Source organism: Podarcis raffonei, chromosome 7 (genome assembly GCF_027172205.1).
Source record: "Podarcis raffonei isolate rPodRaf1 chromosome 7, rPodRaf1.pri, whole genome shotgun sequence".
Classification (NCBI taxonomy): Eukaryota; Metazoa; Chordata; class Lepidosauria; order Squamata; family Lacertidae; genus Podarcis; species Podarcis raffonei.
This window is the reverse complement of record NC_070608.1, coordinates 629257-650517: the sequence shown is the minus strand read 5'-3', so window position 1 is coordinate 650517 and position 21261 is coordinate 629257. Positions and strand designations below refer to the sequence as shown.

The 21261-nt window shown below is 58.5% G+C and overlaps 1 protein-coding gene across 1 annotated transcript; it reads left to right on the top strand.

Moving 5' to 3' along the window:
* The first annotated feature begins 8 nt into the window (after window positions 1-8).
* On the top strand, window positions 9-20238 carry OPLAH (5-oxoprolinase, ATP-hydrolysing). The gene is made up of 26 exons (XM_053395011.1): window positions 9-218; window positions 974-1165; window positions 2825-2933; window positions 3085-3208; window positions 5006-5201; window positions 5411-5576; window positions 6042-6180; window positions 6670-6737; window positions 6839-7092; window positions 9024-9136; window positions 9268-9438; window positions 9650-9787; window positions 9910-10048; window positions 11202-11314; window positions 11465-11616; window positions 12138-12298; window positions 13144-13245; window positions 13494-13668; window positions 13796-13980; window positions 15394-15540; window positions 16310-16444; window positions 16786-16935; window positions 18120-18277; window positions 18656-18816; window positions 19056-19153; window positions 19320-20238. The coding sequence occupies exons 1-26, from the start codon at window positions 51-53 to the stop codon at window positions 19473-19475; spliced, it is 3870 nt and encodes a 1289-aa protein (XP_053250986.1). The 5' UTR covers window positions 9-50; the 3' UTR covers window positions 19476-20238.
* Window positions 20239-21261: the final 1023 nt, after the last annotated feature.

The window sequence follows — 21261 nt, the reverse complement described above, 5'->3', positions numbered from 1 at the left end:
CTCCCTCGGCCGTCCCTTCCATCCCCGTCCGGCGGGCGCTCCGTCGGGCCATGGCTGCGCCCGGCAAGTTCCAGTTCGCCATCGATCGCGGCGGCACCTTCACCGACGTCTTCGCCCGCTGCCCCGGAGGGAAGGCGCGCCTGCTGAAGCTGCTCTCCGAGGACCCGGCCAACTACCGCGACGCGCCCACCGAGGGCATCCGCCGCGTCCTGGAGGAGGTGAGGCGGCCTCGGGGCGCGGGCGCCTGGCAGGGACGCGCCTTCGGGTTGCCTCTGCCCAGAAAGCGGCAGCAGCAGGAAAGGATTCTGGCCCGGAAGAAGCAGGAGCTCTTGCAAGCCCTTCTGCAAGGCGAGGCGGCCCTGGAGAGCCCCCCAGTCCTAGTGTGAGGCTAGTTGAAGCCCCCCAGCCCCAGGTAAAGGGGAGGGGCTTCACAGAGGGCCACCAGGATGCGCAGCAGCTCTTCCAGCAGTTGGGGTGCCATCCCAGAAAAGGCCCTGCCCCCTGAGGGCACCTGGAAGAAGCCCCTGAAGACCAACTCAGCAGCTGGACGGGGGTCTCAAAGAGGGGCTTTAAAGGCAGCCCTTGGATGGAGCTGGAGAACAGGGGGCCCCGTGGGGCTGGGAGGGTCCCTTGCCAGGCCCCCTGGAGAGCCACCTGCTGCCAGTCAGTGTCAGGCATTGGTGCCCCAGCTGTGTGTTCCCTGTGTGGGGAGTTGGAGCCATGGGTCTGGACAACAGTGCCCTGGTGGGCAGGTGGGTGTCCTCCCCTGGCTGCTATGGTCCTCCTGGGGGGCTGGAGGGGGCTGGTTCTTTGCTTCGCAGAGCAGGAGTGTCCCTTAGGAGCTTGGTCCAGAAGACGACAGGAGCACCTTCCAAATCATGATGTGCAAGGTGTGCAGGAGCTTTTCCTGTTGTGTGTGCATGTGTGTGTTAAGCCTGGCAGGCCATGACGGACCCTTTGCTCCCCCCCCCAGGAATGTGGCGTCCCCTTCCCCAAAGACCAGCCCCTGGACACCTCGCGCATCGAGTGGATCCGCATGGGCACCACGGTGGCCACCAACGCCCTTCTGGAGCGCAAGGGGGAGCGCCTGGCGCTGCTCATCACCAAAGGCTTCAGGGACCTGCTACACATTGGCAACCAGGCGCGGCCGCACATCTTTGACCTGGTCAGTGCCGGGACTCCCCCCCTTCCTCTCTGCCCAACGGGAGAGGGGGCTCGGCCGTCCCCTTCTGCCCTCAAGAGGCAGCGGTCTGGACTCCAGCCTGTGCCAGCCTGTGCCACCTTCCTGGGCAGCCTGGAGGGGTGGGCGGGTGCTGTGCCACTCTTGGGATTGGCTGGCAGCGCTGGAGCATTCCTGCTGGCTGGGCATGGAGGGGGGGCATGTGGGAACAGGCTAGAGGTCCCTCGGCAGAGCCGACTGGGCAGCCAGCCAGCTTGGGGGGGGGGGCTTTGCTGCTGGTTTCCATAGAGGCTGGAGAAGGTGCTTTCCTGGCAGGCTGGGGGGCGGGGAGCAGAGACGGCTGCCATGTGCTGGTGCCCCCACCCCTGCCTGCCTTGAGCATCTCCCTCCCTTCCTGCCGTGCCAATAACTGCTGCTCGCTCTGGTCTGGGCCCTCCTTCTCCGGAGGGCAAGTGGAGCAGCACATTTTTCATGGCTGGGCTTGCCCTCAAATGCCCTAAATTCTTCTTGTGCCAAGGGGGGGGGGCAAGGAAACAGGATAGAATCAAGAACTTGCAGAGTTGCAGGAAGAATCTCTGACAGAGGGCCATAGCCATAGGGGAAGAGCCATAGCGCAGTAGCAGAGCATCTGTGCTGCATGCAGAAGGTTTGATCCCTGGCGTCTCCGGGGGGGCTGGGAGAGACCTCTGGAGAGGGGCTGCCGGCCAGAGTAGGCAACACTGAACTAGATGGACCAACAGCCTGACACCGTTTCCCATGCTCTCAGCTTCCTCTCTGACAGGAGGGGGACGATTCCAGCGCATGACAGCTCTGCTCAGAGTTCTGCTCTGGCTGCTGATTTGCTCCTGAGCCAAGTTCAAGGTTTTGCTTTTCATTCACGAGGCCATTTTGCGCTTGGGGGGCTGCCTTGCCCACCTGGCAGCTTTGCCCTGGGGAGCCAGGCCTCCTGCAAGCACCGCCCGATGTGGCTCCAGCGAGGAGGCTGACCTGCGCTTGGCATTCTGGTTACACCCACAGGAACATGTTGCAGGGAGCGGCGGCGGCCATTTGTGGCACCAAACCCAACACGGTGGAGTCCCCCCCCCCAGCAGATGGAGGAGGAGCCAGTGGTTGTGATCCCAGGGGTTGGACTAGATGACACAGGGGACCCCTTCTGAACCCGCGTTTCTGTGGTTCTGTGAAAGGGGTGCAGGTCCCTCTCCCCGCCTGCGAGTGAAGATGTCCATCTCCGATAATGATGATGTTGATAATGACAATAATGATAATAATATTTATACCCAGCCCATCTGGCTGGGTTTCTCCAGCCACTCTGGGAGGCTTCCAACAAAAGATTAAAAATACATTAAATCATCAGTCATTGAAAGTTTCCCTAAATAGAGCTGCCTTCAGATGTCTTCTAAAAGTCAGATAGTTGTTTATTTCCTTGACATCTGGTGGGAGGGCGTTCCACAGGGCGGGCGCCACCACCGAGAAGGCCCTCTGGCTGGTTCCCTGAACAATGGGGGTGGAGACGCTCCTTCAGGTCTACTGGGCCTTTGAGGCCGTTTAGGGCTTTCAAGGTCAGCACCAACACTTTGAATTGTGCTCGGAAACGTACAGTGATCTGCCTGTGACCCCCCCCCACCACCCCCTCCTTCTCCCCAGGCAGTCTCCATGCCAGACCTGCTGTACGAGGCCGTGCTGGAGGTGGACGAGCGCCTGGTGCTCCATCGCGAGGAATGCCAGCTCTACGGCTCTGCCCCCAAAGTCACAGGTGGGAGCTCCCGCCCAGGCAGGGGCACTGCTGCCTCCATCTGCCCCAGAGGGCTGGCGCTGGCTCCGTGGGGCTGTGTGAGGATGATGCAGGGAGGGTCTCCCAGGCGGGGGTTCACCTGGCGGTTCTCTTCCTCTTCACCCCCCCCCAGGTTTGACAGGGGAGTCCCTGGTGGTGCACCGGCCGTTGGACCTGGATGCCCTGCGAGGGCAGCTGGAGGGGTTGTTGGCCCAGGGCATCCGCAGCCTGGCAGTGGTCCTTCTGCACTCCTACATGTGAGTTCTCCTCCTGAGGTGGGAGGAAGTCTTGCACTGTGGGTTGAGGCTGTGGGGCTGCCCCCAGGCATGGAGGGGAGGGCAGTGCACTGTTGCTAGCCTGAGCCTGGGGGCAACCTATAATAATATCATAATTTTATTATTTATACCCCACCCATCTGGCTGGGTTTCCCCAGCCACTCTGGGCGGCTCCCAACAGATTGAAAACAGAATAAAACATCAGACCTTAAAAACTTCCCTAAACGGAGCTGCCTTCAGATGTCTTCTAAAAGTCAGATTGTTGTTTATTTCCTTGACTTCTGATGGGGGGGGCGTTCCACAAGGCAGGTGCCACTACCAAGAAGGCCCTCTGCCTGGTTCCCCGTAACCTCACTTCTCACAGGGAGGGAACCACCAGAAGGCCCTCGGAGCTGGACCTCTGTGTCTGGGCTGGACGATGGGGGTGGAGATGCTCCTTCAGGTATACTGGGCCTTTGAGGCCGTTTAGGGCTTTAAAGGTCAACACAAACATTTTGAATTGTGCTTGGAAATGTACTGGGAGCCAATGCAGATCTCTCAGAACCGGTGTTATATGGTCTCGGTGGCCACTCCCAGTCACCAGTCTAGCTGCCGCATTCTGGATTAGTTGTAGTTTCCAAGTCACCTTCAAAGGTAGCCCCATGTAGAGCGCATTGCAGTAATCCAACAGAAGATAACCAGTTGAGACAGTCTGTGGGCAGGGAGGGTCTCATCCTGCATACCAGATGGAGCTGGCAGACAGCTGCCCTGGACATAGCCTAGTTCCTCTCCAACCCCAGAGCCTTTATTCGCAACCCACATCCAGCCCTTTGCCAGCAGAAACCGGCAGGCAAGCCAGTTAGGCATCCTCAGCAGAAAAGGAAGTGCCGTCGTGGAACTGCAGAGCTGGAAGGGATCCCAAGGATCACCCAACCCCCTGCAAGGCAGGAATCCTTTACGTGGGGCTCGAACCCATAATCCAGAGATTAGGAGTCTTGTGCTGAGCTGTGTTTACATTGGCAAACAGCAGAAAAGCTGGAAGATTCAGGGCAGAGGAAGACAGCCCGTCTTCATGCAGCGCAGAGTCCGACTCTGGAACTTGGTCCTGCAGGAGGGATGAGAGGAGGATGGGCCCGATTCATGGAGGAGGAGGAGGCCTTGCAGAGCGCCCGGCCGGGATGGTGATGCTCTGCCCCCTGGCCGGAGGCTGGCGTGCTTCTGAATCCCAGTTGCGGGAAACCAGGGAGCCAAGAGCTGCTCTTGGGCTCGAATTCCGCTTGCTGGTTTCCCTGTGGGGCATCTGGCTGGCCACTGGGAGAGGAGGAGGCTGGGCTGGATGGGCCCCCTTTGGCCTGATCCAGACCAGAGCCCCCGAGGAAGCGGCGGCCAAGACAGTGAGGCAGCTTCAGAAGAAAAGCAAGGGCTGCTCTGTAACAAATAACAACAACAACAACAATAATAATAATAATAATAATAATAATAATAATAATTTTTATACCCCGCCCTCCCCGGCCAAAGTCGGGCTCAGGGCAGCTAACACCAGTAAAATTACAGTAAAAACATAATAGGGGAAAAAACAATTTAGAATACAGATTAAAATGCAATTTAAAACGCAGCCTCATTTTTAAAGAAGGCCATAGATCAAGACCATAAGGGGAGGGAAACATAAGGGTCAGACTGAGTCCAAACCGAAGGCCAGGCGGAACAGCTCTGTCTTGCAGGCCCTGCGGCAAGATGTCAGGTCCTTCGTTGGCGCCCAGGGCGGAGGGTGAGCAGCGCTGAGCATCTCCTCCCCCGCAGGTGGCCGGAGCACGAGCGTCAGGTGGGGTGCCTGGCGAAGGAGCTGGGCTTCCAGCAGGTCTCCCTCTCCTCCCAGGTGATGCCCATGGTGCGGGCAGTGCCCCGGGGCTACACAGCCTGCGCAGACGCCTACCTCACGCCCTGCATCCACCGCTACCTGAGCAGCTTCCGGGACGGCTTCGCTCAGCAGCTCCAGGTGGGAACCGGGGGAGGACTTGTCCGGGGAGACCTGGGTTCGAGTCCCGCCTCTGGCAGGCTCTCTCTCTCTGGAAACTGGAGAGGGGTGGTCTGCTTTGCACCCAGTCTCCTTGGGGGCATCACAACAGGGGGGGCACCCTTAGGGCACCGCCAGATGGGACCCCCCCCTCAGCTTGGCCTACCCTGCCCCCTGGCCTCTCTCCGCAGGGCGTCCCGGTCATGTTCATGCGCTCCGACGGGGGCCTGACCCCCATGGAGGCCTTCAGCGGCTCCCGCGCCATCCTCTCTGGCCCAGCAGGGGGCGTCGTGGGCTATGCCGTCACCACCTACTGCCGGGAAGACGGACAGCCCGTCATTGGCTTTGACATGGGAGGTAAGAGGGACCAGGGGGCGTGGGGAGGACATACAGCACCCTTTTAAAATGTGGCTCTCTTTGAGGGGCTGTTGTTTTCATTTTGACTATATACAGTCATACCTCGGGTTACAGCCACTTCAGGTTGCGTGTTTTCCGGTTGCGGACCGCCAAAACCCAGAATTATCAGAACCTGTTACTTCTGGGTTTCCGTGGCCGCGCATTCTCAGAAGCGCTAAATTACACTTTGTGCATGTGCAGAAGCGCCAAATTGCAACCTGGGCGTGCGAAGACATGCTGCTGCGGGTTGCGAACATGCTTTCCGCACAGATCACGTTCACAACCTGAGCGTTCACTGTACTGCGGTCTTTTCTGTGAGACCTGAGAGCTCCCGGTATAGGGTGGTATATAAATTAAGTAAATAAATAAAATAAGAAATAGCGTGGGGCTGTTCTGGGGGTCCTTCACCCGTGGTCTCTCTCCCAGGCACCTCCACCGACGTGAGCCGCTACGCTGGGGAGTATGAGCACGTCTTTGAGGCCACGACGGCCGGGGTCAGCATCCAGGCCCCGCAGCTGGACATCAACACCGTGGCGGCCGGAGGGGGCTCGCGGCTCTTCTTCAGGTGGGGCTCACAGCCCCTGGGATCTGTGGGGTGCTGCTGGGAGGGGTGGGCATCCTTGTGACCCCACGGCCCCCGCCTCCTTTAAGGGCCACTTCCTTGGGGCCCACGCCCTGCCTCACTTATTCCTGCTGCCAAGCTTTCTCTCCCGCTTTCCCTGCCTTCAGTTCAAGGCCCCGAGTTCACCTGTGGAACTCCCTGCCACAGGAGGGCCACAAACCGGGAGGAAAGAGAATTGGACAATTTTGTGGAAGAGGAGGGGGCCACAGATAGTTCCTAGCCAGGAGGGCTCTGGGCGGCCTCCGCAGGAGAAGAGGGATGCTCTTGGCTCCAATCCTGCTTGCAGTTTTCCCTTGGGCTGCTGGACTGGATGGACCCCTTTGGCCTGATCCAGCGGGCACTCCTCCTCCTCTGGCCTGGCAGCTCCTTGCGGCCCCCCCCCATTTGCCACAGTGGTCAATTAATCTCCTCTCTCTTTTTCCTCCCCTCCAGGTCTGGGCTCTTTGTCGTTGGCCCCGAGTCTGCTGGGGCGCACCCTGGCCCTGCTTGCTACCGGAAGGGTGAGGCTGCCGTGTGGGGCAGGGAGTGGCGGTGTGTGTGTGGTGGGGAAGAGGGTGCTGGCGGTGGGTGCCTGACTGTGCCCCTCCCTCTGTGCCCCCAGGGGGTCCCCTGACGGTGACGGACGCCAACCTGTGCCTGGGCCGCCTGCTGCCCAGCTACTTCCCCCACATCTTTGGGCCCACGGAGAACCTTCCCCTCTCGCCGGAGGCCACCCTGCAGGCCTTTGAGGAGCTGGCTGCCAGGGTCAACGCCTTCCGTGGGGCCAGCCCCCCGCTCAGCGTGGAGGAGGTGGCCATGGGCTTCATCCGCGTGGCCAACGAGGCCATGTGCAGACCCATCCGCGCCCTGACGCAGGTAGGGGCTGCGCCAAGGCTCACAGGGCAGAACCCCCTTCTCTGCACTGGAGGGGGGGGAGAGGGGCTTTCTCCTGGCTTGCTCTGGGAGCCCCTGAAGGGGGAGCAGAGTGGCCCCAGAGGCCGGGGGGAGAGCAGGCCACTCGCGGATCGGGGCAGCAGCCTCAGCCTGCTTCCAGGGATCAGAAAGATAGATAAACTTTATTCGCGTTAGCCAACGGCCATAGCAACATAAAACAAGCAATATATACAATTAAAAAGACAAGAACAGGTAAAAAGGACAGTCAAATGACCAAGATTATCGTTCAGATAGTGGCCCTTAATCTCATTGCGCCCTTGACAAACCTAGCAACCTTTGCTGTTGTCTGATCCTTTTGATCTGATAAAAGAAAGAACAATGTGGCCTCAGATGGGCGGCCTGGGATGGTGAGTAGGTGTGGGGTAATGATCTCATTCCTCAGATCTTTATAAAGGGGACAGGACAGGAGAATATGAGCCACTGTTTCCAGACTGCCATCTCCACAGGGGCAGAGTCGTTTCTCAGTTGGAATATTTTGGTATCTGCCCTCAAGTACGGCAGAGGGCATCGCATCCAATCTGGCCAGTGGGAAGGCACATCTGGATTTTGGGATGGTTAATTTATACAAATATGGTGCCAGGGAATCAAACTGAGGGGGGGGGCAAAAGGCATACCAAGGACAGAGTTTCTTTATAATGGCCAGATTGTTCTGTTGCTCTAAGTCCTTCAGACGCTGTCCAGTTAGCCTTTTTGCTTTAATAAAGCCAATTGTGAGAAGCTGATGTGGGTGAAGTCCACAGGAGAGGGATTTTTGGTGCACAATTTTAGACCAAAACTTTTCTGGGGGTCTTGTGTCACTAAGGGCAGTCGACTGGGTGGTTCGAGCCCCATGTTGGGCACTGCATTGCAGGGGGGTGGACTAGATGACTCTGGGTGTCCCAGGGGGTTGGCTGGGGAGGCGCCTCTGCTCTCTGGGGCTGCAACTTCTGGGCTGCTTTAAGGAGCTCCAAAGGATTCCCTCCAGCCTGGGGAAGGGAGGGCAGGGGCTGCCATGGGGGGCTCTGAGGGAGGAGGGGGTGAGCTGTGGGGCCAGGCTGTTGGAGGTGGAGCAGTCCTACACACAAACAGCAGCAGCAGCTTCATAGAATCACAGAACTGTAGAGTTGGAAGGGACACCCAGGGCTCATCTAGTCCTGCAATGCAGGAATTGTAGCGGAAGAATCTGATTCAGTTTCTGCTTTAAAACCTCCGGCGAAGGAGGAGCCCAGCACCGTCCAAAGGAGTCCTTTCCACCGTCCGACAGCCCTTACTGCCGCCAGAAATCTCTCCCTGACATTTAGTCGGAATCTCCTTCCTTGTCACTTGAAGGCATGGTTTCATGTCCTACCCTCCAGGAGATTGCTGCACCTGTCAGAACCTGAGGTGATAAAGCTCCTCCGACGCGATTAATGACCCGAGCCTTTGATGAGGCTCCAGGCACATTCCCCTTCAGCAGAGAATCAAAGCAGCACGCGGAAGGGATGAGATTCATGGCTACATCGCTGTGCTTTATTTTCTAGCTGCGCAGACAGAAAAGAAATCACCCTCTCTCTGTGAGAGCAGAGAGCAGCTGAAGAACAAAGGAACAGGAAACCAGTAACGTCACATCCGTCTCCCGTGAGACTTCCAACAGTCTGGAATGTCTCTGGAATGTGAACAGAGTCTTGTGACTCTAAGCAGCTGCACAGTTGCAAACAGAAACTGACAGCACCTTCCATGGGACGGCCCTTGAGATATTTGAAGAAGGGGGTCAGAGCTTCCCTTTCCCGAATCCTGCTGCCTGGGGACCCTTTCCCTGGCCCCCCTGTGGGGTGGGGGGAGAGTGCCAGCTGTTTCTCTCTCTCTGGGCTCCAACGGCCGCTCTGTCCTTCCAGGCTCGGGGCCACGACACGTCCCGCCACATCCTGGCCTGCTTTGGGGGAGCTGGTGGGCAGCACGCCTGTGCCATCGCCCGGGCCTTGGGCATGAGCAAGGTCTTCATCCACAAGTAGGTGCCCAGGGCAGGGAAGGGAGGGGAGGGGGGTCTCCGGCCCCAGGACCCCTCACTTGACCTGGCGAGGAAGACCCCCCCCTTGCGCTCACTCACTCACTCACTTGCTCCCTTCCTCTTCCCGGCAGGCACAGCGGGATCCTGTCCGCCTTTGGCCTGGCTCTGGCGGACGTGGTTCACGAGACGCAGCAGCCCTGCTCCCTGGCCTACGGCCCTGAGGCTTACGCCCAGCTGGACGAGAGAGTCGCCGCCCTGGAGGCCAAGTGCGTGCAGGCTCTGGAGGCCCAGGGCTTCGCCAGGTGAGCACCACCCCTGCAGGGCGGGGCAGGGTCCTGGGGGGAGAAGGCCCTGCAAGCCGCTGTGGGCAACCTGGCTCGCTGTCTGGGCAAGGCAGAGTCCTGGGGGCTGCACTTGAGGGGGGGGGGAAGCTGGCGTTACATTTGGGGGGAGCTGGGCAAAACAGCCCCCAGCCAGCCACTTGCTCACTGCCCTCCCCTTGGCCTTCGCCAGATCCCAGATCAGCACGGAGCCCTTCCTGCACCTTCGCTACGAGCGCACGGACTGCGCCCTCATGTGCTCCGCCAAGGGCTACCCGGCCACTGCCCAGTCCTGCCGCAGCGGGGACTTTGGTGCTGCCTTTGCCACCAGGTCAGTGGGCTCCCCCTCCCCCCTGGCACCGCGGCTCGGAAGCGCCCGGCTGCCCCTTTTCTGCAGTGGGGGCCGGGAGATGCTTTGCAGTCGCCCCCCTGAGCCTGCACTTGGCCCCCCAGGTACCTGCAGGAGTTTGGCTTCACCATCCCCGGCCGAGCTGTCCTGGTGGACGACGTGCGTGTGAGGGGCACAGCCAGCTCCGGGCTGGGCCAGGAAGAGCCGGTGCCAGCCAGTGAGCAGCCCCCCCGCCGGGAAAGGGTGAGAACCCCCCTGCCCCCTCCTGGCTGGTTGCCCTTGAGAGCCCCCCCCTCCGTGCATTTGGGCAATCCTGTTTGAAAGCCGTCCCTGTGGGAGGGAGTTCCACAGTTTAACTCTGCGCTCTGGCTCCTCCCCTCCTGGCTGGCCCAGGGGCTGATGGGAGCTGGAGTCCAAAGCCTCCAAGGGCCCCCGACTTGGGGGAGGGAGCTGGTCTCCCCCGACTGCTGGGTGCTCAGGTGCTTTTGGAACCTGCACTCTGAGAACAGGCCCTTCCCAATTTCAAACGCTCTCTTTCGTCGGAAGGGGACACTTTTATTTTCAAGGTCACACATTTCCTGATACAATATATATCCCGGTGGACCATCGCAGAGCTGTGGGGCAGGAAGGTGGGGAGCGCAAGGCGCCGATTCTCTGGCAGGATTAGGTCCTGGAGACGTGGGTGACCTTTTTGCAATATAGACGTACCTCAGAAGTCGAACGGAATCCGTTCCGGAAGTCTGTTCAACTTCCGAAAAGTTAGAAAACCAAGGGGCGGCTTCCGACTGGTTCCTGATTGCGCAGGTGTGGCGGAAACAATAGCGGTGTCTGCAGCTTATGTTCGGCTTCCCAAAAAAACATTCGAAAACCGGAACACTCACTTCCGGTTTCCGATCGTTCGGGAGCCGGAACATTCGGCTCCCAAGGTGTTTGGGAGCCCAGGTACGACTGGATCCAATTGTTTGCAAATAGAAAATGCCCGCCTGGGGGAGCAGGCAGGGACCCCCAGATCCTGTGCTGGGGCTTGGGGAGAGGGGCCTGGTCCCCCCAGACCCAGCTGCCATCAGCCTGGGGCTCTTGCCTTGGACTCTACTGGCTCTTTCCTTCTTCCTCTCTGGGTGGGTCAGAAATAGAAAAGGAATGTTTTCTGCTGCACCTCTCTTTGCTTCCGGAAAGCAGCTTAAATTCCTAGGCTTCCTTACTCCTCATTTCCAAGGCTGAAAGTTGCTTTTGGTGGTGCAGCTCACCCTGGGATCCGGAGTTGAGGGGGGGGATGAATTAGAATAAGAGAATTGCAGAGTTGGGACAGACCCCCTGCAGTGCAGGAAGCTCAACTGCAACAGTTAAACCAGCAGTCCTTTGTATTAACCATCCAGCCCCACTGTCTGCCCCCCAGGTGTCCCGCTGCTATTTTGAGGGCGGCTACCTGGACACCAGCGTCTACCTGCTGGAGGAGCTCACCTGGGGCCACTCCATCCCTGGTCCCAGCATCATCATTGACAAGAACAGGTGAGGGGGGGCCTTCATCCCTGCCCTTTGGCCCTGGCTGGCTGTGGGGCACCCGGAGTGAGGGTTGTTTCCAAGGAGAGCAAAGAGGCAGCAGGGGAGGGGGGTTGGGGAAGAAGGAGCTGAGCTGCAACTTCTGTGCCCCCCGCCCAGCACCATCCTCGTGGAGCCCGCCTGCACGGCCTCCGTGACCCGACTCGGAGACATCTGCATCGCTGTGGGGGCCGGGACGGAGCGCCCCGTCGGCCCCCAGATAGACCCCATCCAGCTCTCCATCTTCTCCCATCGCTTCATGAGCATTGCAGGTGAGCGAGGGGCATGCTCTGCCCGGGGGGGCCAGGGGGGGCTAGGAGAGTGTGTCCTTGGAGAAGATTCCTGTCAGGGGGGGAATAATAATAATACTGTAATAATAATAATAATAATTATTGGCGGTTCCCCCATTGTGAGAAGCCAAGTTACAGGGAACCAGGCAGAGGGCCTTCTCGGGGGTGGCGCCCGCCCTGTGGAACGCCCTCCCATCAGAGGTCAAAGAGAAAAATAACTACCTGACTTTTAGAAGACATCTGAAAGCAGCCCTGTTCAGGGAAGCTTTTAATATTTAATGCTGTATTGCTTTAACACTCGATTGGGAGCTGCCCAGAGTGGCTGGGGAAACTCAGCCAGATGGGTGGGGTATAAATTATTATTATTATTATTATTATTATTATTATTATTATTATTATTATTATTATTATACCCTGCCCATCTGGCTGGGTTTTCCCAGCCGCTCTTTGCGGCTCCCAACAGAATATTAAAAGCCCTGACCCTCTCCCCTCCACACCAACAGAGCAGATGGGACGCATCCTGCAGCGCACGGCCATCTCCACCAACATCAAGGAGAGGCTGGATTTCTCCTGCGCCCTCTTTGGCCCCGATGGGGGGCTGGTCTCCAACGCGCCCCACATCCCGGTCCACCTGGGCGCCATGCAGGAGACGGTGCAGTTTCAGGTAAGCTGCCCCCACCACAAGGTGACTCTGCAAAGCTGCACCCAAGCCAGGGAGGGGGCCAAGGTGCCCAGCTCCCCCCTTTCTGGCCGTAACCCTATGTGTATTTTCATCTATGGTCTTGAGTTGCCATGGGCTTTGGGCCCCAGTGCAGCCTCTCTTAGTATTCTTTTTTAAAAAATTATACTTTTCAGATATCTACATTTCACTTATTTTACATTCATTTTGACATTTTAAAACTTGACTTCCTTCCCGCTCTTTCTGCGGTTCCTTAGAGTTATTTTTAATATCTTCTGCACATCCTAATTGATCATTTATTAATTTTCTTTATATATATACTCTTATATAGCTGCTCTTATATAGCTGCAGCTGACATTGCTTTTATGTGTTTATAACTTATCTGCAAATATTCAATAAACCATTTCCATTCTTTTATAAAATGTTTGTTATCTTGATTTCTTATTCTTCCGGTGAGTTTTGCCGTTTCTGCATATTCCATTCTTCCTTTGGAAAGAAGAATGCAAAAATGGAAAGTGGCCTTCTCTCTCTTAGTCTTTATCCCTTTTGACTCCTGCCTTTCCTCCAAGGAGCTCCAAGTAGAGCCGCTGGTTCCCCAAGGCCATGACGGTCGGGTGGGGATTTGAACCCAGTCCCTAGCCCAGCACTCTGACCACTAGGCCACACTGCCTGGATGGAGCGGCTGCACTCTGCTGGCGGCCAGAGCTCCCTCCTCCAGCTCAGCCGTCTTGGGACTTCAGGACTCAGGGGCCGGAGGAACTGCCCCTTCTGGCCCTGGGGAGCCCCTGCTTCCCTCCCCCTGCCCGTTCTCTTTCCTGCTGCCCTTCCAGATCCGGAACCTGGGCTCCGACCTCCACCAGGGGGACGTTCTCCTCAGCAACCACCCGTGCGCGGGGGGCAGCCACCTGCCGGACCTGACCGTCATCACCCCTGTGAGTTGGGGTCCCAGGGGCGCAGCCTGGCCAGGCATCTCTGCCCTGGCAGACCGACAGCTGTGCCCGGGTGTGTGGCTTGAGCCCCTTCAGGACTGGGGAGGGTTGGATGCCCAGTGCCCTTGGAGCTGGGGGGTGGCAGTCCCAGGAGCTCCCCCCATTGTGGCTCCTGCCCTCCCTGCCCCACGGCCCTGCCCCATGCCCGCTCTCTCTGGACCAAGCCTGCTCCGCTCTTCTGCCCCTCGCAGGTCTTCTGGCCAGGAGAGGCCAGGCCGGTCTTCTTTGTGGCCAGCCGAGGACACCATGCGGACATTGGGGGGATCACGCCGGGCTCCATGCCCCCCCACTCCCGCTCCCTCCAGGAGGAGGGGGCCGTCTTCATTTCCTTCAAGCTGGTCAAGGGCGGCGTCTTCCAGGAGGAGGGTATGTGGGGGCTTCTGGATGCGCCAAGGAGGGAGAGAATCAAGGGGTCTCTCTGCCCACCGGGGGCCTTTGACCTTCCCTGCCAGCCATGCTGGGGGCTCACCTGCCTCCCCCCCTCCCCCCGCAGCCGTCACAGAGGCCCTGATGGCTCCCGCCTGCCTCCCCGGCAGCAGCGGCACACGCAACCTGCAGGACAACCTCTCTGACCTTCGCGCTCAGGTGGCAGCCAATCAGAAGGGGATCCAGCTGGTGAACGAGCTGATTGGTCAGTACGGCTTAGAAGTGGTGCAGGCCTACATGGCTCACATCCAGGTGAGCAGGAAGACCGCATGGGGGGCCGGGGGGGCTTTAAATCAGCCCTTGAAAATGAGAGAGGCTTTTAGGAGTGGACAGCCTCTGATCGTTGCTGGGAGGGACCCCGAGGGTCATCCAGCCCCACCCTCTGCAAGGCAGGAATTGCGACTAAAGAATCCCCAAGGGATGGCTGAACAACCTCCTTCCGAGATTTTGCAGCGTGTTTTCGTATGTGGATATTATTGTAAACTGACGGGACGGAGCCATCCTTTTCCTTTGCAGATCCAGGGCTGGAAGGAGCTGCCGCCCTGGGCCAGCCAGGGTCTCTCTCCCCCCCCCCCAAAAAACATGATTCTCTGTCACCAATTCTCCACGGCACTTTAGCTCAGAGTTCTAGGTTCTTCAGTGTAGTGCAGTATATTTATTGTGAGCTATATATATGCAAATATATACAATAATCTACGGGCTATTATACATGAGCAGTTCATACAGTCAAACAGAGTACCTGGCTGCATAATAATAATAATAATAATAATAATAATAATAATAATAATAATTTTTGAAAAATTATATCCCGCCCTCCCCAGCCGAAGCCGGGCTCAGAGCGGCTAACAACAATAAAAGTAACAGCATTCTAAAATCAATTCATTCTAAAATTAATTCAGAGTCAAATTCATGGCAACCATGGGGCTAGAGTTCTGTGAGGATTACCAAAAGAGGGGGTCAGGCTGTGACTTGGCCAACGGCCTGGTGGAACAGCTCCATCTTGCAGGCTCTGCAGAAAGATGTCAAGTCCCGCAGGCCCCTAGTCTTAAGGCAAATAGGAAGACCTTTCTATCTCTCTCTATCTCTCTGACCACACTCTTCTACACCACCCCTTACTGCTGGACAGGTTTCCTTTTAAACCGATGACAGCCAACACATTACTGCAAGTCTTTTTGACTCAGCACTTGCATAGGAAGTATTGCAGGCTGATTGCATCAGCCAGTTGCACCAGCTAGCAAACTCAAGCCTGCAGACTTGCTTTCTCACACAGCATTCTGTGAATCCCGACATCCTTGCATGTTGGTCTGCACCCCAAACCCCCAACTTGGGATCCTATTAGAAGTGTGCAATAACACCCTCAAGGCCTTCCTTAATCCATGGGGTTATATGTGTACAGAATTTCACGTATTTCAACCCAAACCTTTCCAGAGCAGCCCTCAGCATAAAATGGAAAGCCAGAGCAATGTTACAGATGCCACTGGACGGTTGTCACAAAGCACCCAAACGCCTCCCCAGTTCCAATGTGGGCGCAGGTTGGAGAGTGTGGTGGGTGGAGGAGTCTGCTGGACTCGGGTGGGCAGGGGGAGAGAGACCTGCAGGGCCACCCCCAAGTCTCTGCTGTCGTTTGTGTCCCCCCCCCCCGCAATGCCCCTGCCCCCCCTCCAGGCCAATGCAGAAGTGGCCGTGCAAGACATGCTGAAGGACTTTGCCGCCCGCCAGGGGGAGCCGGGACGCCCCCTGCAGGTGGAGGCGGAGGACTTCCTGGACGATGGCTCCCCCATTCGCCTGAAGGTGACGGTGGATCCCCAGCAGGTGAGCGCAGGTGGCTCAGGGGGGATGCTGCGTCTCCTCACCTCCAGAAGGAGATGGGGGAGCTGGAAAAGGTTCGGGGGAGGGAGCCAGAAGGATCAAGCAGGGGATGGATGGAAGAAAGGCGGCAGCCTTTGGGACCTTGTAGGGGACGCGGGTGGCGCTGTGGGTTAAACCACAGAGCCTAGGACTTGCCGATCAGAAGGTTGGCGGTTCGAATCCCCGCAATGACGGGGCGAGCTCCCGTTGCTCGGTCCCTGCTCCTGCCAACCTAGCAGTTTGAAAGCACAAAGTGCAAGTAGATAAATAGGTACTGCTCCGGCGGGAAGGTAAACGGCATTTCCATGCGCTGCTCTGGTTTTCCAGAAGCGGCTTAGTCCTGCTGGCCACATGACCCGGAAGCTGTACGCCGGCTCCCTCAGCCAATAAAGCAAGATGAGCGCTGCAACCCCAGAGTCTCCACGACTGGACCTAATGGTCAGGGGCAGGGGTCCCTTTACCTTTACCTTTTAGTTTATAGAGAAGAGGAGCAATAAGAGGCAGGAAAAAAGTTTGTCAAATGATGGAGAAAGGAAAGCTTTTCTCGCTTTCTCGTAATGCTCGGACATCCGGGGAGATGACTGTTGGGAAATTCAAGACAGAGAAGAGAAAGTGCTTTGTGTAGCACAGAGTTCATCTGTGGAACTCCCTCCCACAAGAGGCAGTGGGGCGGGGGGCGGGAGCCCTGCCTCTCCCCCATGCCTCCCCCACCCTCCTCTCTTCTCCCCCGCAGGGCACGGCTGTCTTTGACTTCCGGGGCTCCGGCCACGAGGTCTACGGCAACTGCAACGCCCCTCGCGCCATCACCCTCTCGGCCCTCATCTACTGCCTGCGCTGCATGGTGGGCCAGGAGATCCCCCTCAACCAGGTAGGGCGGGGGGAGGAGAGCGGCCCCTGGGGGGTCCTGCCTCCCCCCAGCGGAAAGGAGTGGGGAGGAGCCCTGCCCTCAGAGGAGCCTTCCAGCCCCAGGAGAGGGATGGCCGCACTCAAAAGACAGGGATCCTTACCCCCTTGGGGGGAGGCAGTGTGGCGTAGTGGTTAGAGTGCTGGACTGGGTCCAAAGGGAGCTTCCCCTCCCTCCCACTGGCCCTGCTGGCTGCTGGGAGTTGGAGTCCATCCCTGCCTGGGGCCCCCATAGTGTGCCCCCCGGTCTCCTTGGGGTTTGCCCTCTCGGTCAGGCTGGTCCTTGGCATCCCTCCCTCCCCGCAGGGTTGCCTGGCGCCCGTGCAGATCCTCATTCCCAAAGGCTCCCTGCTGGACCCCTCCCCAGACGCAGCCGTGGTTGGGGGCAACGTCCTGACCTCCCAGAGGGTGGTCGACGTCATCTTCCGGGCCTTTGAGGCCTGCGCAGCTTCTCAGGTGAGGGGGGGCAGGCGAGGGGGGGCCGAGCTGGGGTGGTCCTAAGAGGGCGAGGTGGGGGCTCTCTAGCTGAAGGCGGGAAGGGGACTGCCATGGACTGGCCCAGCCTTCAGCCGGCAGCCGGAAACCCGTGGCCTCTATCTCAATGGAGATAGAGGCCTCTGGCTCCCAGCAGCTCCTGAGCCAGCCTGGCAGACGGTCAGGGAGGTGGGGGTGGGTGGGATCGTGGAATCATAGACTCATAGACTTGGAAGGGATCCCAAAGGTCATCCAGCCCAACCCCTTGTAATGCAGGAGTCACAGCATCCCTGATCCACCTGTGTGAAGGGGGGCTCTTCAGATGCAGCAACAATGAGCTTCTCTCCTCTCCCCCGGCTGGGCTGGGGGCCTTGAGACTTCTGGGGCCCTTCGCTCTGCAGGGCCCCTCCTGTTGTGGCAGGGGGAGGTTGGGGGGGTCGTTTCCTCACCCCAACCTGGCTGTGGGTGCAGCAATGGGTTGAGGCCGCCCACAGCAACGTCACAAGCCGCTCTCTCGGATTTGGTTTGCTGGATGGATTATAGTTCCAGGCCGCTTCTCATGGAAATGAAGGCCACAGCGGCTTGCAAATATTAAATAAAATTATAGGATGTAGTAGAACACCACAAATACAACATAAATCATATTGAATCATTAAGAAGCTATCAGCGAAACAATTGTTAAGAAAGCAACAACTGGAAAATAAGCTAAACATCACAGTTAAAGGAAAAGCCCCACTTTTTTTTTTAGAGCGTTTATTAATTTTCCAATAAAAAACATCCAATTAACATATCCAATCACAATCCAATAAAAAAAATCCAATTGTCATCCAAATTATAATCTTAATTTTGAGACTTCCCACAATCTGAATTCCGAAGCATTTCCGCCTCTCATCTCTCATCGATGTTTTTATAATTCCATATCACAATTTTATCCTCCACCCCACGACCTTCCCTGCCCCTCATAAGGGGGGGGGTCCTTGCCCTGCCTGCCCCCCAGAGCTTCCCCTTGGCTGATGTGGGTGCGAAGGGTGGGGCCGAGCATGGCTCCCGTTTCCCATCCTCCCCTGGGAAGAGTCTAGATGGGGAGGGAGGCGGTTGGGGGCTGCTGGGGGCCTTGGCCCTGGGAGTCTGGGGGCTTCTTCCTCACGGCCCCTCCCTCTCCCCAGGGCTGCATGAACAACGTCACCTTTGGCAACGAGCACATCGGCTACTACGAGACGGTGGCTGGCGGGTGTGGGGCAGGGCCCCATTGGCACGGCCGCAGTGGGGTGCACAGCCACATGACCAACACCCGCATCACGGACCCCGAGATCTTGGAGAAGCGGTGGGTGCTTTCTGGGAGGGGGGGCAGTGGGGGCTCCGTCTCCTTTCCCGAGCATCGAGCTGAGCCCCCTGGGAGGGGCTGGGGCTGGGCAGTGTGGATCACAGAACTGCAGAGTTGGAAGGGACCCCCAAGGGTTCTCTAGTCTGACCCCTGAAAGGCAAGAGCCACAGCAAAGACCTGGGCTGTTGCTGTGCCCCCAGCCCCACAGGACCCTCAATTCCTGTGAGCTGTGGGAGTTCTTCTTCGAAACCTTTGTAGGGTCCGCTGTGTGTCCCTCTCAGCCCCCATCTCTGCAGCCCCCCACCCTTTTTTAGGGGGTGAGATTTTGTGGCATGTCCTGAATGACCCCCCCCCCCCGCTTTCCCTCCCTCCCGCAAGGTATCCAGTGGTCCTGAGGTGCTTTGAGCTGGCCCCGGGCACCGGGGGCGCCGGGCGCTTCCGCGGTGGGGACGGGGTGCGCCGGGAACTGCAGTTCCGGGAGGAGATGGTGCTGTCGGTGCTGAGCGAGAGGCGGGCCTTCCGCCCCTACGGCCTGCAAGGTGAGGGGGCTCCCGGCTCCCACCGCTCGCCCCCCACCTCCCGCCCAGGCTGCTTTGTGGGTGGGGGGCAGAGAGGGGTACTTTGTGGGGAAGGGGAGCCTTGGAGGTTGGCTGAATCTGGGGGGAGGGTTGTGTCATGGGCAGAGAAGACCCCCCAAACTCTTCCTGCCCTCTCAGTTTGGCTCCTTGGGAGGCCCCCCCCCTGTAATGACTTTCTTCCCCCACCCCACTGATTCCAGGGGGTGAGTCTGGCTCCCCAGGCCTCAACCTGCTGATTCGACAGGACGGCCACACCATCAACCTGGGCGGCAAGACGTCTGTGAAAGTGGGGCCTGGGGTAAGGATCCGGTCTGCACATGCGCACCCCCTTCCCCTGCTCCTGGCTCTGAACCCCCAGACCCATCTTGGTTTCCTCGCCTGCCTGCCCCCCAAGGGGACCTTCACCCCAGCACAGAGTTCCTCCTCTGCCCCACCCCAAACGTCTCCCTTCTCCTTCCCTTCAGGACGTCTTCTGCCTGCAGACCCCGGGAGGAGGGGGCTTCGGACTACCTGCCGCGCCCCCGGGACCCCCCAAAGGGCAGGCAGCCCCCCCCAGAGGCTGGCCCTTCCTGGAGCGAGGGAGCCTCTATGACTACCGCCTGGCCCAGGAGAGAGCGTGATGGGCCCCTCCTCACCAGGGGGTCTGCAGGGGCGCAGTCTCTGTCAGCCGTGGGGCAAGAGGGGGAGTTGAAAGGCTCCCTCCGTGGGGAGCAGGCGTTGCACGCAAGCGGCATTCAGCGCTCCTCCTGCTCAGGGTAGACCCACCGAACTGAATGAACCTAGGTCAGCCATGCCATGCGCTCCAGGGAGCCCCCACGCCCCATGTGAGGGGAGAATAGCTGCACCTGCCGCTCCCCTTCCTCCCACCAGGGGGCAGCAAGGCCTGAGGTTTGCCACTGGGCAACGTGAGCTGGGATGAAGGGGGAAGAACCCTGCAGTTGCCCCCACAAATTCCTCTCTTCCGGCTTTGGAAAGAGGGGGTCTGGGGGTTTTCTGGCCTGGCTGGGCTTGCTCACTACTCGGCCTTTCCTCCTCCAGCCCCCCCCCCCCGCACCAGGAGGGCCAGCCCCACTTTGTCTGGGGGTCCCAGCAATACTTCCCTGGCCAAGGCCTTTATATGCCCTCCCCTCTAGGCTTCTGGGAGACCCTCCACTCTCTTCCTGGTCCCAAGCCGGGCTCCTCCCTCAAACCCCACCACCCCCACCCCCAAAACCACTCCAGAGGCCAGCTGTGGGGCTTTGTGGCCCCCCAAGGCCTCGGGCAGAGTGGGTCCTGCAGTTGGAGCCCCTCGGATCTCCCCTGGGAAGGAGGGGTTTTCGGCTGGGATGATTCTGAGCTTCACTTCCAAGCCTTGGGCTGAATAAAGCTGCAACCAGCAAGTTCCCCCGTTTGTGTCGTTTTTGCAGCTGGGGCAGACCAGGTGTTGGGTTGAGTGGGTGCTGCAGAAGGATCCTCGTCCCCTTCCCACATGTTGTGCTGGGAGGGTCTTTCATTCCTGCTCTTGACCCCCCCCAGACGGGGGCCAGGCTCTCTCAGGGGTTTCACCCTTGGAAGGAGGGGAGGAGGTCAGGGCTAGCATTGCTCTTCCCAAAAAAAGGGACCACAATGCACCCGAATGGCCTGGAGCCGGCCTGCCTCCCGGCCTCAGGCCCAGCGTGGAGGCAGCGCCAGAGGAGGCTCTTGGCCCCTTCTGCCCCAAACGGCTCTCTCTGCAAAGCCCACAAGATCCTGGTGGCCAGAATCCTGCAGGAAGAAGCTGGTTGTGTCGGATAATCCAGTTGCTCACCACCCCAAGTCTCCAGGCGATGAGAGATGCCAGGGGTTCCAGCTGCTTACAAAGGACTCAGCTTCTTGGGAACGAAGATCATCGGAGGCCCACGGATATATGGTTCATTTACTCATCTACACAGCCTGATCCCGGGGACAGAGGGGCTCCCAGCACTAACCCCCCATGGATTTTGTGTGTCCATCAGTCACAGCTTTGGATCCAGCACAGAGCGAACAGAGCTCAGGGTCTCCAGCTTCCAGCTCAGCGCTCTCTCTCTCTCTCTCTCTGGCTCTTGTTCTCCTGCCTAGCAGATGGGAGGCAGGGGAGGAAAAGCCCCCCCCCTTTAGCCTGGAGGGCCCCTTCACTTAGTGGAAGCTCTTGCATCCCAGCTCATCCTTTTGTGATGCTGCTGAGGACACCTGGGCAGGTACGGCCACGTCTCACAATGCCTGACTAGTACAGCAACCTCTCTATCATTCTAGCCCTCCTCCCTGGATACAGGACCCCAAGAATTGGGAGGGGCTCTGCATCACCCCAGCTGACCCCCAACCTCCCGACAAAACAGCACTTCTAAATCAGAGCATCACCTTTTTGAGCAGAAATTGGGGGATGTTTGCCTCATGTGGATTCCCGTTATG